This window comes from Vombatus ursinus, unplaced genomic scaffold (assembly GCF_900497805.2).
Source record: "Vombatus ursinus unplaced genomic scaffold, bare-nosed wombat genome assembly UNPS02009205.1, whole genome shotgun sequence".
In the NCBI taxonomy this organism is placed as follows: domain Eukaryota; kingdom Metazoa; phylum Chordata; class Mammalia; order Diprotodontia; family Vombatidae; genus Vombatus; species Vombatus ursinus.
The window spans coordinates 47,146,084-47,163,033 of NW_020948983.1; the positions used below are offsets into that span (position 1 = coordinate 47,146,084).

The 16,950-nt window shown below is 36.1% G+C and overlaps 1 protein-coding gene across 2 annotated transcripts; it reads left to right on the forward strand.

Annotated features, from left to right (window-relative positions):
* Positions 1 to 24: 24 nt before the first annotated feature.
* Positions 25 to 16,945, forward strand: MPHOSPH10 (M-phase phosphoprotein 10). 2 transcript variants are annotated; one of them, XM_027852235.1, is made up of 11 exons: positions 25 to 458; positions 4,166 to 4,826; positions 6,236 to 6,390; positions 6,975 to 7,140; positions 7,577 to 7,718; positions 10,532 to 10,599; positions 11,460 to 11,597; positions 12,626 to 12,736; positions 13,812 to 13,919; positions 15,501 to 15,731; positions 16,714 to 16,945. In XM_027852235.1, the coding sequence occupies exons 1-11, from the start codon at positions 358 to 360 to the stop codon at positions 16,861 to 16,863; spliced, it is 2,031 nt and encodes a 676-aa protein (XP_027708036.1). In that variant the 5' UTR covers positions 25 to 357; the 3' UTR covers positions 16,864 to 16,945. The 2 variants fall into 2 exon arrangements, with proteins under 2 accessions (XP_027708036.1, XP_027708037.1); XM_027852236.1 differs by having other exon boundaries at positions 4,166 to 4,820.
* The last annotated feature ends 5 nt before the right edge of the window (positions 16,946 to 16,950 follow it).

Consider the following 16,950-nt stretch of genomic DNA (forward strand, 5'->3'; position numbering starts at 1 on the left):
GCTTTCAACTTCAACTTTATTGACAGTCTTGCAGAGAACAAAGTTCAAAATCGATCTAACGACCATTCCGCGCTTGCAATGGGATTTTCTAATACTAAAGACTCTCCACCCAGCCTGATAAGCAGTAGTGGCCCTTGTTACGAACGGCTTCGCAGTGACTTCCCTCGGGCTCTTCTTTCTGTAGCGCAGGCGCCGCGGCAATAGGTCTTGAACTGAGGCCAGAGAAGGAGGGAGGAACTTGTGTGTTGTGGAACCCTCGTCCCATAGTCAGAAGTTCTCTCGGGACGGATAGGCTTCTTAGTTGAGCGGTTTCCGGAGTTTCCTGTTCCGCTCCATGTGAGACCTGGACTGGCCAAGATGTCGGAGAAGAAAAGTTTACGGGGTAGGCGCCAGCAGACACTGGAGCACTGTCTGAAGGAGCTAGGCACTTCCACGGCTCACCCGGAGCAGTTCCTCACGTAAGCATCCTGATGTGCGAGAGCTCCGGGGGAAGTCGGCGTGGAGGAGGCCAGGAGGCCTCAGCTCTCGGTTTCGCCCCTTTCCCCCGGGCTCATCTGGCCGTGGTGTGGGGCGGGAGAAAAGATGATTTATCGTTGTTACCCCAGCATAGCAGTCTGCTTGGAGGCCAAGCGCTGCGACAGTCTAGTCTGGGCAGTTAGACCAGTGATTTTGCTCTCACGCCAAGGGTCACCACCAGACCCCTCGTGACAGTAGTATTTGGGCATTTCAGCAAATAAACATTTGCCAAGCACTGGAGATGCAAAGAAAGGCAAAAGACAGCCCCTGCTCTCAAGGATCTCACAATCTAGTGCCAACAACTGTGTACAAACAAGCAATATACAGGTGGTAGATAATCAACCGAGGGAAGGCGTGGAGTGAACGGGAAAGACTCCCTGTAGAAGGTGAGACTTAGCTAGGACTTGAAGGTAGATGAAGCAGATTGAGATGGGGGCAGGAGAGAATTCCAGGCTTGGGGACCAGCCAGTGAGAATGACCGTGGTCAGGGACAGAGAGAGTCACTGGATCAAAGAATACCTGGGGGAAGGGGGAAGATGTAAGAAGACTGGAAAAGTAGAGGGGGCAGATTACAAAGCGTTTTGAACACACCAGACAGACCAGTTGGATCAATCAGTCCTGCTAAATTTGCTTATAGCAGTTTTCAAGGGTCTCATCGCCAGTTTGAGATCTTTGTAAACGGTTGGGGTTTGCCCTTCAAGTATTTGAAGATCTTTCATGTAGACAAGAAAATAGATTGGTTCCCTTTGGTTTCAAAAGGCAGAACTTGGAGTAATGGGTTCTAGTGGCAGAAAGGCAGATTTGAACGTGATATAAGGAAATACAGCCTAATTAATAGAACTGTCTAAAAGTGGAATAGTCTTCCTGAAAGGGTAATGGGTTCCTTGTTACTGGAAGTTTTCATGCAGAGCCTTTCCATAATGTAATGAAAGGATTTCTTGGTCCAAGGCACAGTGTGTTTGGTGTGCTCCCTTACTTCCATTTCTGCCTTTAGATTCTGTAATTCTATTGAGGAAGCAGTACCTGAGTTTAAGAATTTAGAGAACCCCCACTATCTTGGAGTGTGTTCAGAAGAGGAGACTTGATAATGACATACAAAGGTTAATTGAAGGAATTAGAGCTATCTAGTCTAGAGAAGATTCATTGAGTAAATGTCAGCTGTCTTAAGCTGTTGTATAACAAGGACTAGATTTATTTTGCTTGACACCAGAGAACCAGACTAGAAACAGTAGGTAAAAGGTGAAGAGAGAAAACTTAAATACCAGAGCTGGCCAAAGTAGAATGAACTTTCTCAGAAGGTAGTGAGCTCTTTACCACCAGAGAAGTTCAAGTGGAGTCTAGGTGACCATTTGTCATATTGTAGTGGGGATTTCTGTTCAGGTGTAGGTTGGACTAGATGCCTGGATGTCTCTTCCAATCCTGAGAGTCTAAGTTCCATTATATCTGTAAGTAAGGTAAGAGGCCTAAGTATTAGCAATTATACTTTGTTAAGGCAAGCATCCTAGACCTTTGGAAGATTTAATGGATGACACATTTAAGAATTGCAAAGGACAAAAAGGCTTAGATGGGTTGTAACCTCTACAGTATACAGAATATGTACATTAATGATAAGGCCACCATTATTTTAACATTTTATATGTTGTACATGTCTTACAAACACACTACTTCTGTGCATGACAATGACAACAGCTCATGATTATCAAGCATGTATTATGTGTCAGGCACTATGCTAAGCAATGGAGATACGAAGAAAGGCATACATAATCCCTGCCCTCAAGGAACTCAATCTAACGGGGGTGGGGGATTAGGGAGAGACAACATGCAAACAACTGTATGGAAAATAGAGATTGGTAGAGAGAAGTTTCCTGGCATGGAAGACAGCCAGGGAAAATGCAAGGAGTATGGAGTGTTTTGTGTGAAGAACAAGGAGGCCAGAGTCACTGGATCATAGAGTATGTGGAAGGGAGTAAGGTGTAAGAAGACTAGAAAGGTAAGAAGGAGCTAGGTTATGAAGGGTTTTAAAAACAAGAGGATTTTATATTTGATCCTGAAGGTAATAGAAACCCATTGGAGTTTATTGACTAAGGGAGTGATGTGGTCAGGTCTGCTCTTTAGAAAGATCGCTTTGATAGCTGAGTAGAAGATGGATTGGAGTAGTATAGATCCTCAACAAATCAATTAGCTAGAATAATGGTAATAGGGGCAAGGGTGGCATGAATAATTGAATCTTTTACTTATTTCCAAACTCAGTTTTATTGTAGATTTTTTTAACATCCTCAACAAACTTTTACAATAAGTTACTGAGTAGAAAAATTTCTCTTAATTTTACTACTCAGTAAAATGATGTGGGCATGTGATTATGTTTAATCCATTTTTAAAAATTGAGGGTATACAACTCTTTTCTGGGAGTAAAGAATTAAAAGTTGAGGGGAAACCCATCAGTGAGGAATGGCTGAACAAGTGGTATGTGATTATGATGGAAAACTGTTGTACTATAAGAAATGATGAGCAGGATGCTCTCAGAAAAACCTGGAAAGACTTTCATGGGCTGATTGTACTATATACAAAGTAACAGCAATATATTAAGATGATCAGCTATGAATGACTTAGCTATTCTCAGCAATACAATGATCAAAGTCAACTCTGAAAGACTTATGATGAAAAATGTTATCCATCCCCATATTGTGGTTGGTTTAGTCTCGTGGGATGGGATCTGGTACTCTGCCCACCCAGGGACACCAAAAACTGTTTTGGTTTCATGTTGTGTTGTGGTGGCACTATCTCAAAGAATTCCCACCTCTAATATAAGTACAGGCATTCATTGAGGATTGGCATCTCTCATGAAGTAGGCAAGGTTCCAAGAGGAACCAGCAACTTTAGTGAAAGCAAGATGGATTTTTTGTAGGGTAAAGATGTAATTACGTAATAGAAATTTTGAATATTAAAAAGGCAGGAAGGATTTGTTAAGGGATTAGGTAATGTGGAGGGATCCCTTCTGTGGTTCGGGGGTCAGACATTGTCATCGTGCTGCACTCCGATTGGCTAGCTATCGTGGTCCTGTTTGGTCAAGATGGATAGGTAGGTATTGTGGTCCTGTCTTGGGCTAACTGGTTGATGTGATTGTGATTGAGTATATTCAAATATATGAATTGGATCTGGGCGCAGTGGCTAGCTAGAGTCAGTGGCTATATTGAGTCTGGGGGCCTGTGGTGTGGTTAAAGTCAGATTGTGTAGTTAAATCAGGACATACCTGCTGTTCAGTGGGGTCCATAAGGAAGTTAGAATATTGGGGCTGGGAGCAGCTTTATTAGGATTCCATCCCCCAGAGAAAGAACTGATGATATCTGAATACAGATTGAAGCATACTTTTTTTTTTTTGAACTTTATTTTTCTTGAGGTTTTTTTGTCTATGTTTTCTTTCACAGCATGACTATTAGGGATTTGTTTTGCATGACTACACGTGTAACTTATATCCAATTGCTTCCCTTCTCAATGAGGGGGGCTGGGGAGGGAGGAAAGGAGAGAATTTGGAACTCAAAAGTTTTAAAACGAGAAAAATAAAATACTAAATAAAAGCTAAAAAAAATTGTGACTATAAAAATGTGGAAGGTATTATTTTAAATTCATTAACCTTTTCCTCTCTTGATAGTGTTCAAGATGGATTGGCTATAAATTTTACATCTTTAACAAAAGCACTTTATGATTTACATAAAGCATTGAAGACTGATGTCATTCTTGGGAGCCCTCTAAAAGAATTGGTGATAGAAAACTTTGATGATGAGCAGATTTGGCAGCAACTAGAATTGCAGAATGAACCAGTTTTACAGTACTTTAAGAAAGCTGTTAATGGAAACGTTAAAGACAAGGAACTCTCTCTTCTCCCCGAGAGTGAAGAGGTTGACTCAGAGATGGATATTGATGAGGAGGAAATAGAACAGAATTTAGAGCTAGAGCAAAAGTCAGATCTAGGTAATGATGGTCTTAAAGAAGAAATTAAGAGAAATAAAAAGTTATATAAAGTTGAGGTAGAGAAAAGTTCAGATTTTAGTGATGAGGATTCTGACCTTGACTTTGATATTGATAAACTGGAACGTCAAAACAAGAAGCCAAAAGTATTTATTAAATCAAAAGAGAAATCCATAGTAGATGATAAATTTTTCAAATTGTCTGAAATGGAGTCCTTTTTGGAAGATATGGAAAAAGAGGAGAAAGAAAAAAAGGAAGATGATGAAGGTGACGTTAATTATTTTGAAGAAATTATTTCTGATGAAGATGGTGAACTATTTACAGACTCTCCAAAAAAAGTAAAGGTATTCTTTTGTCTAATGATTAGGTTTTGCCCTTTTTTAAAATGGATATTTAAAGTATCTTTAATATAAAAAGGGCTTCCTTTCTCACAGTTCATTGGTGCTCAAGTGAATAATTCAGTTATGTTAAAGCAAATAAAAATGACCTAAAATTTTTCATGGAACTCATCACTTTCTTATCCTAATCCATCTTATTGCTATGTAAGTTATAAGTATATATTCTCATAAAACTCAGCTTTCCCATTAAATCTCAACCAACCAAAATAGAAAGGTTAGGGCATATAGCATTTAATAATTTTAAAGTACATTTAATATTTCTTTTACACTTGATATGGGTGTGCTTAATCTTTGTTCTCATCTTTCCCTCTAAACCTATTCCTTTCATACTCTCCAGTATCTGTCCAGAAGATCACTGTCCTTCTAGTCACCCAGGTTTGAGTCATTGTCAGAGTCATCCTTTACTTCTCAGTCCCATTTATCCAAAATATCCAGTCAGTTGCCCAGACTTGTCAATTCTACATTTAACATCTCTTGGATCCAAAGTGTTCTCTCAACCCATAAGGCCACCTTCTAGTTCAGGGCCTCATTGTTTCTTGTCTCTACTATTGTAGTGGCCTCCCAATTGGTTTCCCTGCTTCAAGTCTTTCCCTACCATTCCATCCTCTAGTTGCTGCCGAAGTGATGTTCCTAAAGCATAGGTCTGACTGTATCACTCCTCTGCTCTGTAAATTGAAGGGTTCCTCATTACATCTAAAATCAAATACAAACTCCTTCATGTGGTCCTCGAGACCTTTCACAACCTGGACCCAAACTGCCTTTTATATTCCCCTACTTACCGACCTTGCTGTTTTCTCATGTATGATACAATATGCCCCTGTCCAAGCTGTCCCCTCTCTTACAATCACTGCCTTTTCACCTCTGCCTGTTAGAATTCTCTGTTCCTTTCAAAACTTAGATCTTCTACATGAAATCTTTAATGCTGTCTGCTGCTAGTGTATTTCCCCTCCCCAACCATGATCTTCTATTTATTTTGTATGTACATGTGCATAATATACGTATACACTCATGTACCTTTTGTCTTCCTTAATATATTGTATGCTCCTTGAGAGCAGAGACTGTTTAATTTCTGTTTTTATATTCCTAATGTGTAACACAGTAAATGCTTATCAATTGATCTTTCTTATATTGAGATATAGAATTCTGTTCTCTCTTACCAAATTTAAATATTTCTATATGCTTAAAAATAAATGAATGAACTGCAGGCAGTATTTTTCTTTTATTTGTAAATGCTAATTTCAGTTTTTAACTTTTATTGGAAAATAATCTTCAGCATGTAGAAAGAGCTTTTAAAAAGCTTATCTTTTAAAATCATTTTCTGGCCTTAAGCAGAAGGTTTAAATGTTTTGTTTTAGTCAGGTAAAAGTTCCAGAAACCTAAAATACAAAGATTTCTTTGACCCGGTTGAAAGTGAAGACACAGCAAGTGATAATGATGAACTGGGTCAGGATGAAGATGAAGATGAGGATAAGGATACTGATCTCGAAGAAGAGGAAGAAATTTCTGAAGAGTAAGCATTTTGAATCATCCTTTTTAAATTGTGTAATGTAATTTGTCCATCAATTTTTGTGTAGTTATAAGAGGAGTTGTCATATGCTTCAGTTAGGAAGGTATTACTTTATTATTGTAAGATGTTAATTTAACCCTATAGAACCCATATTTATCTCAGTGTGTAGATGGGGGAGGAGGGAGGGCTTTATAATAGCTTATAGTTTTGCTATACAGTTCTTTGATTTGTTTCCTATTTTTAATAAAAATCACTAACGTCAACATTATGCCATCAGTTATTAGAAATTATGAACTAGTAAGTTTGCAATTTGAATATATTTGTTTAAATGAATGTTGTTGAATATTAATATATTAAGTGAATATTATGAATTCTTTTTTTTTAAGCTACGTACAAATTGGTTTAAAATGATTCCTTCTTGAGTTTTTATAAGTTTTCATGACTTTGAAACTATAGGAAACTTGTTAGATTGTTGGGTGTGGTGTATTTAAAATGGAAAAGCTTTATTATTGGAAAAGAATTTTTTTTCCTTTCACAGAAGATACATGTAAATAGTATTTCCTTTGCTAAATGTTGTGATGGTTTAGGGATGAAGATGATGAAACTGAAGAAAATGAGAATAAACAACATGAAGTTGGGAAAAGAGTAACCTTTGCTTTGCCTGATGACAAAGAAACCAAAGACACAGATATTTTCAGTGAAAAGAATACTTCTGATGGAGTAAAATCCTCTTTTGAGCAAAGACAGGAGAAGGTAATGTACACTCAATATATATTGTACAAAGAAGCAAAACATTTGATTTGTAATAGCTGTGTCTTGTCATTTCTTAATGTTGGTTGAGAAAATGTATATAAAGTTATTTTAAACTTTAAAGTGGTATATAAATGCAATCTGTTATTACTATATGAATATTAATATAATATTTTCTTAAGTCACTGAAGTCTTCTTCTAATGCATGGAGGTCACCCATGTGGTCTTGAAGGCTATGCCTGCACAAGTTCTGGTAGATACTGCCAAGCTGGGAAGATAGAGTAGGTCCAGTCTTGTCCATTGCCTGGTCTAGACGTTCAGAGAGTTTTCCCCAGATTGGCAACCACCCCTCTCAGAGGCCAGTATTTATGGAGCCTATCCCACCAGTGCAATGAAATACGAAGTAATGAAATAAGTATTTTTCTCCATTTATTCTCAGATGGCAGAAAGAATTAAATCTTTAGAGAAAGAGTTGTTGGAACAGAAACCCTGGCAGCTTCAAGGGGAAGTGACAGGACAAAAAAGACCAGAAAACAGCCTTCTAGAAGAAACATTGCACTTTGACCATGCAGTCAGGATGGGTAAATGTATTCTTTGTACTTTGATATTTGTTTATGTGCCATATTTAAGATAATATTTAATAAGGAATTTAACATTTATTTTCTAAATAGTGAATGATGCTTAATCCTACCTATGTGAACCTTAGCATTACTTCACATCCCTGGGCATCAGCTTCCTCCTCTATAAACAGGGGAGTGATTTAATAAGTCTTTACAACTGTCTTGTTTGATCCTCACAACAACTCTGGAAGGTAGATGCTATTACTATCCCCTTTTTACAAATGAGGGAAGTGAAGCAGATGGGCGAAGTGACTTGCCAGGATTACATAATTAGTGTTTGTGGTTGAGTTTGAACTCAGATCTTCCTAACTCCAGATCCAGTGCTTTATTGAGTTGAATCTTATATGATAAAATTTGATAGAAATAAATCTTGCACCTGGGTATAAAAAATTAGCTTCATAAGTAAAAGATGAGAGAAGCATGGTTATACCATAGTTCTGTTAAAGATCTAGGAGTTTTGATGGACTGCATGGCCAGTGTGAGTTAGCACTGTGATGTGGCATCCAAGGAAGCAAACATGATCATGGGCTGCATTAAAAGCCATAGATTCCAGGAAGAGGGGGATGATAGCCCTGCTGTACTATGCCCTCATTAGACCTCTTTTGGGATACGGTGTTTAGTTCTGGGCACTATGGCTTAAAAAGTACATTGCTTAACTGGAGAGTATTCATAGGAGGATAGTGAAGGACCTTGAGTCCATATCATATGAAAATCAGTTGAAGAAATTGGAGGTGTTTAGCTTGGAGAAGAAGAAATTTTGAGAGGAGATGTCTTCAAGTATTTGAAGGACTGTCACGTGGGATAGGGATTAGACTTGCTGCATTTGGTCCCATAGAAGAACCAGGAGCAATAGGAGAGATTGGAAAGAAACAAATTTAAGGTTAATATCAGAAAAAACCTTCTTTACAATTAAAGCTATCCAGAATTGGAATGCACTGGTTTAAGAAGTGGTGGATTCCCCCTCCTTGCACATCTTCAAGTAAAAGCTGGACAACTACTTGCCAGGTATTTTAGGGAGATGTTGGAGTAGGTGGCCAGTGTGGTCCCTTCTAACTCTCCAGTTATGTTAGTAATCTCTGACATCGGCCTGTGAGGATAACTGAGGGCTAAAGCCCTGTACATTTAGGGGAAAGGAGTGTCTTAACAAAGAATGAATGAAGTAAGTGGCTAATTTGTAGGGTTTCTAGACATAAAACACCATTATTTCCCCTTAAGCAACAAGAAGAATCTCCTGGCGTGAGTGGTTGGCTAGTTCATGACCCAGAAGTTGCTGATATGGAAGAAAATTTGCCTTTCTCTTACCATGGCCCAAAATGATGCTCATTTGTCCTGTAAATACAAACATATTACATTAAACTAAGAGGCAGCATAATATGGACAAAGTGTTGGATTTTAAATCGTGAAGACTTGGGTTTGAATCCTTTCTCAAATACTGTGTAACCCTGAGCAAATCAAATAACCATTTTCAGCCTCACTTTGTTCATCTGTAAAAATGTAGGTACATGTAATGCTTAGCCCAGGGTTGCTGTGAGGCTCAAATTAGATAATGGTTTTTTATGAAAACCACATTGCAAACCTTAAGGCGCTATGTAAATGCCTTTTATTACAGATAAACTGTGCTTTGGAGTTTAATACTTCTTTGTTGTATAACAGGGGAAATTATTTAGATTGTGATATATAATTTGATAATGTGACAATACAAATTTAAAATTTAATGTCTTCATTGGGATGTTATAGGTTTTTTGCTTTGGATATATGTAATTGTAAAATATTATAACTGGTATATTGGTTTTAAAAAAAAATAGAACTTAGGCAAGTGTTTATATTTTTAAGGTTTTAGAATCCTTTGTATTCATCACAACATTGGTAATTCTAATTAAAACATATTTGGAGCCTCTTTTAAAATTGTCCATGAGCCTATGTCACATTCTTTAAGATCCCCAGTGATGTCAAATCCTTGTCATTTGAACATGAATCTGATTTTTGGAAATAGCCAAAAGTCATTTGAATCTTCACAAGGAGAATGAGGAAAGTCATTAAGTTGGGTAATAAAAAAAAAAATATGTATTGTGAATGATTCTTAAGTTGACTCTAACAGAAATTCCCCCAACAAATTTTTTTTTAATGTTTTAAACAATGACAGCATTATAGAATAGTCTGTGAAGGTGATTAGCTTGAGAAACACCACCTATGTGAAGATAATATACATACTACATACATACACACACATATATACGTACACACATGAAAAAATGCTTTTCTGGCTATTTGGGGATAGGTTTTGCGGGGGTCAGATAGAGGTCTCACTTTTGTCACACCTTTTATACTAGTTAATGGAAATAGCATTTTACAAATCTTGTGTAGTGATCTTTAATTTTTAAAAGTACCTTCACAACTGCTGTTTCATTCTCATGAGAACCTTTTAAGGATGGCAGGGCAAGTGGTATTCCCATCTATTAATTGCTATCCTATTAATTGCCAAGGAAATTGAAGCCCAGAGTCTACAGTTTTATAGCTTGAAAGTAGCAAAATCAACTATAGTCCAACTCACTTGACTCCTGCTGTAGACTCTCTTTCTTCCATCAGTTGATTTAAAGTCGGCTTGGACTTATTTTTAGTTCAGACAGTCCTGGTACAAGACTTTTGCTTTTTCTAAGGCGTTGTGATCAATAGAAAGGACCTCTGCGTGGGTATTGAGATATTTTTAAAAATAATAGTGCATTGTTGTTAAATATTTATTATTTTAATAATCTATTTAATGTTCTTTTTTGTAGCACCTGTGATTACTGAGGAAACCACTTTGCAACTTGAGGATATCATCAAACAAAGAATAAAAGATCAGGTTAATGAGATTGCATTTATAGCACTGACATTTCCAGAAATGAATATAAGATTCTTTGAATGTTGATTGGAGCAATGATCTTTATTTTTTGTTTATTTTAACAGTTCTCAAATATTTTTATATACTTTTCACTAAAAATTTGAGTTTAGACAAGGTTTTACAACCTTTTTTATTATGGAGATTCATTCATTTCTTTGTGATTAGTGTGGGTGGAGTGAAATGAGGAGAAACAGTTCAAGCCATTTCCATGCTTTGATACCTTGCTGATATTTTAAATTTTGAGGAGGTACAAGGAGCAGGATGTGGTTAGAAGCCATATGTTTCCTCCCTATAATGTCATTAGGGAAAGAGTGGATAGTGACATCTATTGGACTTTGAAATCAGTCTGATTATAGTAGACAGCATAGGGATCCTTGCTCTAGACACATCTTATAACCTGATCATTTTATATTTAGTAAATAAAAGTTTTATTTAATTGGTCTTATTCTGGGACCATTTAAATAAAGCTTAACTAGCTTTATGTCCCTTCACCTATCTTTGCTTCCCTAATGTAAAATGTATAAGAAATACTTTTTCTTCCCTTTACAAAGTATACTTGATTATTTTTTGTTGTTGTTGTTTTTTCATGGCAGGCTTTATGTTAAATAAGCTCTCATGGGGAAATCTGAGTGTTAATAGTATTTTATGCACAAGTATTATTAACATCTTGGAAGAATTTATTTTTGCTTCTGTTGAAACACAGTAAAACAGTCATGTTTTAGAAATGAATTGTTCCCTCGTATATATTCCCTGCAAATTTAGGAAGGCTATACCATAATATAAAATTATTGAATTAAGATATTCCCCTATTTATTTTTTAGGCTTGGGATGATGTAGTACGTAAAGAAAAACCAAAGGAGGAGGCATTTGAATATAAGAAGCGTTTAACATTAGATCATGAAAAGAGTAAATTGAGCCTTGCAGAAATTTATGAGCAGGAGTACCTCAAACTTAACCAGGTAAGAAACCTTGTAGCACAAATCCTTTGTTATTAAAGAAAGAAAGTAGGGCTTTTCACGAATTTTCTTTTTCGTTCTTGTAGTGGTTTAGATTGGGTAGGTTTTCTACCCAGTTAAATTGGGTAGAAAAATAACATTTTTATTGAAGGTGTTTTCTGAGAGATAATAGAAATACTTTTTAATAGGGTTTTATTTTTCAAATTTCCTAGGATAAGTGAAACTATCTTATTGTTACAACAATATTATTTATCTATAATTGTAACTTTTCAATGGTACTTTTAAAATTGGCATACTGTTTGTAAAACAAGCCAAATGAACTTATTCCTATGGAATATGGGATTCCCCCCCACACACACCTAAATGGAATTATGTAAAGAAAACTTCATTAATTAACCAGATAGGTCATATACTTGTGATTCTAGTAAATACTAACTGAATGAATTCTCATTATATAATTTCTTAGCAGAATGTTCAGATTTTGCTTGGGAATGGGAAAGTTTACTAGATTTGGTAGGGATTGAAGGCATTCTATAATTTGGAGCTGGTAGAGAATTTTGTGTCTACTCAGGAGTTAATCTGGGGTTTGGGTTTAGTTGAGCTTCCCCACCTCCCTCCTAGAATAGGCCCAAACTCCAATTTAGTCCTTGAGCCATTCTAGTCTTCTTTAAAGTTTTAGCGACTGAGAGCGACTGGGGTCATGATTTGGAGTTAGAGCATGGAGGCAAATAGCCATTCACCTTCCTGTTTGTTTCTTATCTAGTCATACTTGAGACACTCTGACCTTACTGTGGTAATGATTTCAGTAGAGAAAATAGAGAAATTTGTGAACTATTGTCAAATTCAGTAACATTCTCTATTTTCGAAAGAGATAACTTGCAATTAGATACCAGATGGCAGTCTATATGTAGCAGTTAATGGGCCTCCTAAAGGGCCCCTTAAAACAAAAGCCCAAAATTGTTATTAGGACAATGGAACTATCCTCAGGTACTGTTGTGTTCTGAGATTTGTTACCGAATTCATTATCTTAGGAAAAGAAAGAAGAAGAAGAAAACCCAGAGCATGTAGAAATTCAGAAGATGATGGATTCACTCTTTCAAAAACTGGATGCTCTTTCTGACTTTCATTTTACACCTAAGCCTGTAAGTATATTAGGATTTAAGATTCTTGTGAATTGTAGATGACTTGCTCCTTAGTCTGATACACAGAACTTTGTACAATCTAACTCCTACCTGCCTTTCACATCCCACTGCTGCTCACTGCCCCGCTTCCTTGCCTCTGTTTTGTTACCATGTATTACTCACCAGTGTGCCTGTTACCTTTCCCTAACACTGTGCTCTTGCTCATTCTTGTGTGTTTTTACCTCTCCATTCCACTCATCTAACTTTTTGTCAATCCAAAGGCCCAGCTTTCCTCAAAGTGTTCCCTAGATTCGACACTTATGACACTTCTTGTGAGTGATGTCCCTAACTAGCATTTGTTTAAACACTTGTAGTGATAATGCTCAGTCTCAAGATGGAGCCCATTCCATGTTCATATAGCTTTAGTTTTTAGGAATTTATTCCTTATGTTCAGATTCTTCATTTGCTTCCCTGTCATGTGCATTCATTCATCTTTCTTCTTACCTCTTGGACCAAGCAAAATGTGTGATCCCATTTATAATGTCTTTCTGTTGTAAGAGAAAGTAAGTTTGCCTTTTGGTTGCTTTCCACTCTCTTGTTTGTTTTTGAGTATTTGCAAATTGATAAATGTATTCTGGCATTTTTTCAGATATCAAAATTAAACTGATTGGTCCTCAGTTTACGCACTTATAAAATGAGAGAGCTTGACTAGATGGCCTCTAAAGTCCTTTCCAGTTCTAAATCTATATTTCTTTGATCTCTGATGTCAGCTGTCATCTCTCATATCCTCCTTAACAAACCTCATCAGGATCTGAAGACTGTAATGTCTTAGATTTTCCTTTTCCCTCCTAAAAATGGGCTTTGGGCAGGTCTCCAAAAAGTGATGACTTCACAATTATTTCATCAGGACCATTTTGATCTGATCATATTGAAGTTTAGGTAATCAAAGTATTTAACCTGAATGTTATTTCATTTACGTATATTTTCATTACATCACATATGCCTTACAAGATTTCAGATCAATAACATTGTAACTACTCTTCTGTACTTTCAGAGTGATTCCTAAAATGTTATTTTCTGTTATTTCATTTTCTAGCCTGTTCCGGAGGTTAAAATTGTCTCTAATCTTCCTGCTATAACTATGGAGGAAGTAGCGCCAGTACATGTTAGTGACGCAGCACTCCTAGCTCCAGAGGAAATCAAGGTAAGAAGCAAATATTGAGAACATGCAGTTTTATAAATTACACATTTGTAATTTAGGTATTTGTGCTTTTGAATGTGTTTTTTGCTTATTTCCTTTGTGAAGGGAAGGTTTATATAGTAGATTATATGTCTATAATGATAATGTCATCATTATTGTCCTTTCTAGGGATGTTCACACAGATAATATTGTGATATAATATTTAAACTTTAAATCTTAATCTTTTTTTTTTCCTGGTTATCAAGAGGAATAGAAAAGGGTTAAAAAGCAGCTAGTAGAAATCAAATGGTACATAAATGCCTAAAAGACTAATAAAGAGGCAGCAGTTGTAGTATATGGACAGCCATAGTATGTAGACAGCCAGCCTTGGCACCAGGAAGACCTATTCAAGCCCCGCCTCTGATATAGGGTAGGCTGTGTAACTATAAGCCAGTCACTTATTTTCTCAGGGTTTCTGGCAACTCTTTAGTAATGCGCATTACTAATCTGTGTCAGTGAAGACAGAAGATAGCCGAGTCCACAGGTCTGAACCAAGGGAAAAAAAGATACAATTTTAATTGTATCTGTGATGTTACCTTTCTTTCTTTCTTTCTTTTTTTTGTTACGTTTCAATAACAAAAATTATTCTAAATAACCCCATGCCAACTGCATTGGTAAAAAAAATCTACCAGGAGATTTTTTTTTCCTTTTAACTTTTATTAACAATGGAATCTGGCATTAATAATGGAATTAGAAAATCTGGTTAAAAGTTGGATATACTAGATATATATATGTAGGTAATCTCTTTTATGTACAAATATTTTATATATTTGAATGGCTGCTTCAGACAATGAGTTACCTGTCCTGCTGGCCTCTGCCCAAGAAACTAGTCCATTCTCATTGTCTCTGCACTCTCACTCCCATTCCTTGCCTATGTGGCAGAGGGATGGTGGTCTTTGCTCCATTCCATCACAAGCCCTGGTCCTACATGCATCAAAAAAAAACCACTTCAGATCCCAGCTCTGCCACTTATTACCGATGTGACTTTCGGCAAATCACATAACCTCCTTAGGCCTCAGTTTTCTTACTGCAAAATTAGGGTCTTTAAAATCTTTTAAAGTTCTAGATCTATGATACTATGAATCCTGTTTTCAGCTGTTGGTTCCCATGTCCTTCTATCAAAACTTCATCTTTGAAGCTGCATGTGGTTGATCCTTACTTTTGAGATTGTATCCTGATTTGGAATTTTAAGCATGTTTTCCCACTGATATATTATAGATAGTGATTTACTGATTATCATCACAGTTCAGCTACATTGTGGGTCAGCCCGGGAGCCCAACTCCAATTTATTTTATTGTTTCCACGGAAAAATGTGCTTCATATTTTCAAAAATAAATTTTTTAAAAGTAACTTTTGGAATGTGTCCATTAATAATGTGGAAGACTGCCTACATGTCGTATCAGATTTATGTCACTGATTTGTTCTGGAATTATGAGGCTCTTATCACTGTATTTTAGTTTCTTTTTCTGTAAAATGAGATTACTTGATTCTACTTATTCCTTGAATTTTTAGGGTGAATGAAAGGTATTGTTTCTGTTTTTATAGGAGAAAAATAAGGCAGGGGACATAAAAACAGATGCAGAGAAATCTGTCACAGACAAGAAACGAGAACGAAGAAAGAAGAAATATCGTAAGCGTATGAAATTAAGAGAAAAGGAAAAACGGCAAAAAATGTTAGCAAAAACTAAGCCTGAACAGTCTACAAAATACGACAAAGCAGAAGCATCTGCACAATTAAAGAAACTAACTAAAGCAGGCAAAGCTTCTATACTAAAGGTAAGGCATGGCTGAATATGACTGATTAGAAACATAAATACCTTTTTTTTTTTAAATGAGAGCATTTGTGTAAAAGTATATGTCAAGATGACTGCTGTGTTTGGGTGACCTTAATACATATTTGCTTCAATTCGTTTTGCCTCTATTGGGTGAGTCAGTTTCAATGGCATTTAAGTTCCTTTTTAGTTCTAATTATATAATCAGCATATGCTATAACAGAATAATTGATGATGTAGCAATCTAGGTAGATTGTTGATTGACTTAAATTACGACTTTCACCATGCTAGGTTGGTTATATTTTGTTTCAAATATTTTTTTGAAAACTTAGTACAGCTCTTTTGCCCTTCAGGCCTTATTGTTTGTAATTATTCCTTCCTTGTAAGAAAAATTGCACTAAAACATGTCACTGAATTAAAAGAAAGAACTAGCTACAAAAGATCAGTTTCATATAGCACAAAATTTATTTATTTTAGTGTTTATTGGTGTTTGATTCAGAGAGTAAAGTGATTAAATACTTAGAAGCTGAATTTATTGACTTTTTATAGCCTCTTTCTATGCCCCCACTTGCATACACTTATTTCTCAATGTTTTAGACTGAGAATTGATGAAATTTGGATTCCTATATTGAAATTGCTGTGTTTATATGAACCTACTTTCCTGAAACAAATAACAGCCTATTCTGTGTCTGCAAAGTAAGATCAGCTACTCACTGGTGTTTGCTTTTATTTATATTTCTGGTGGTAGTGATGGCTTGCCTAATTCTTTTGTTGGGGAATAGCGGGAGACATATATGAGAGCAAGAAAGAAATCCACCATATTTAGAAATTATACTGTAGCAACTCCATCAAAAAAAAAGGAATTTATTATTAGGGTGTAGGTATATGACTTTTTACATGACCTTTAATACGCCTTCAATTAAGTAAAAAAAGAAACTTTTATTTTGTAGAAATACTTTTTATACATGCTTTGTTTCCTATTGCAGGATGAAGGTAAAGACAAGGCCTTGAAGTCATCTCAAGCATTCTTTTCTCAATTACAAGATCAAGTGAAAATGCAAATACAGGATGCCAAGAAAACACAAAAAAAGCAGAAGAAGAAAAAAGAAATTTCTGTTCATAAACTCAAGCTGTAACATATTTTATCATAATGTAAATGTTAAACTAAGCAAATACTGATTTCATCATCCTGTTTCTTAATAAAATTTTGGATATATTTTTCT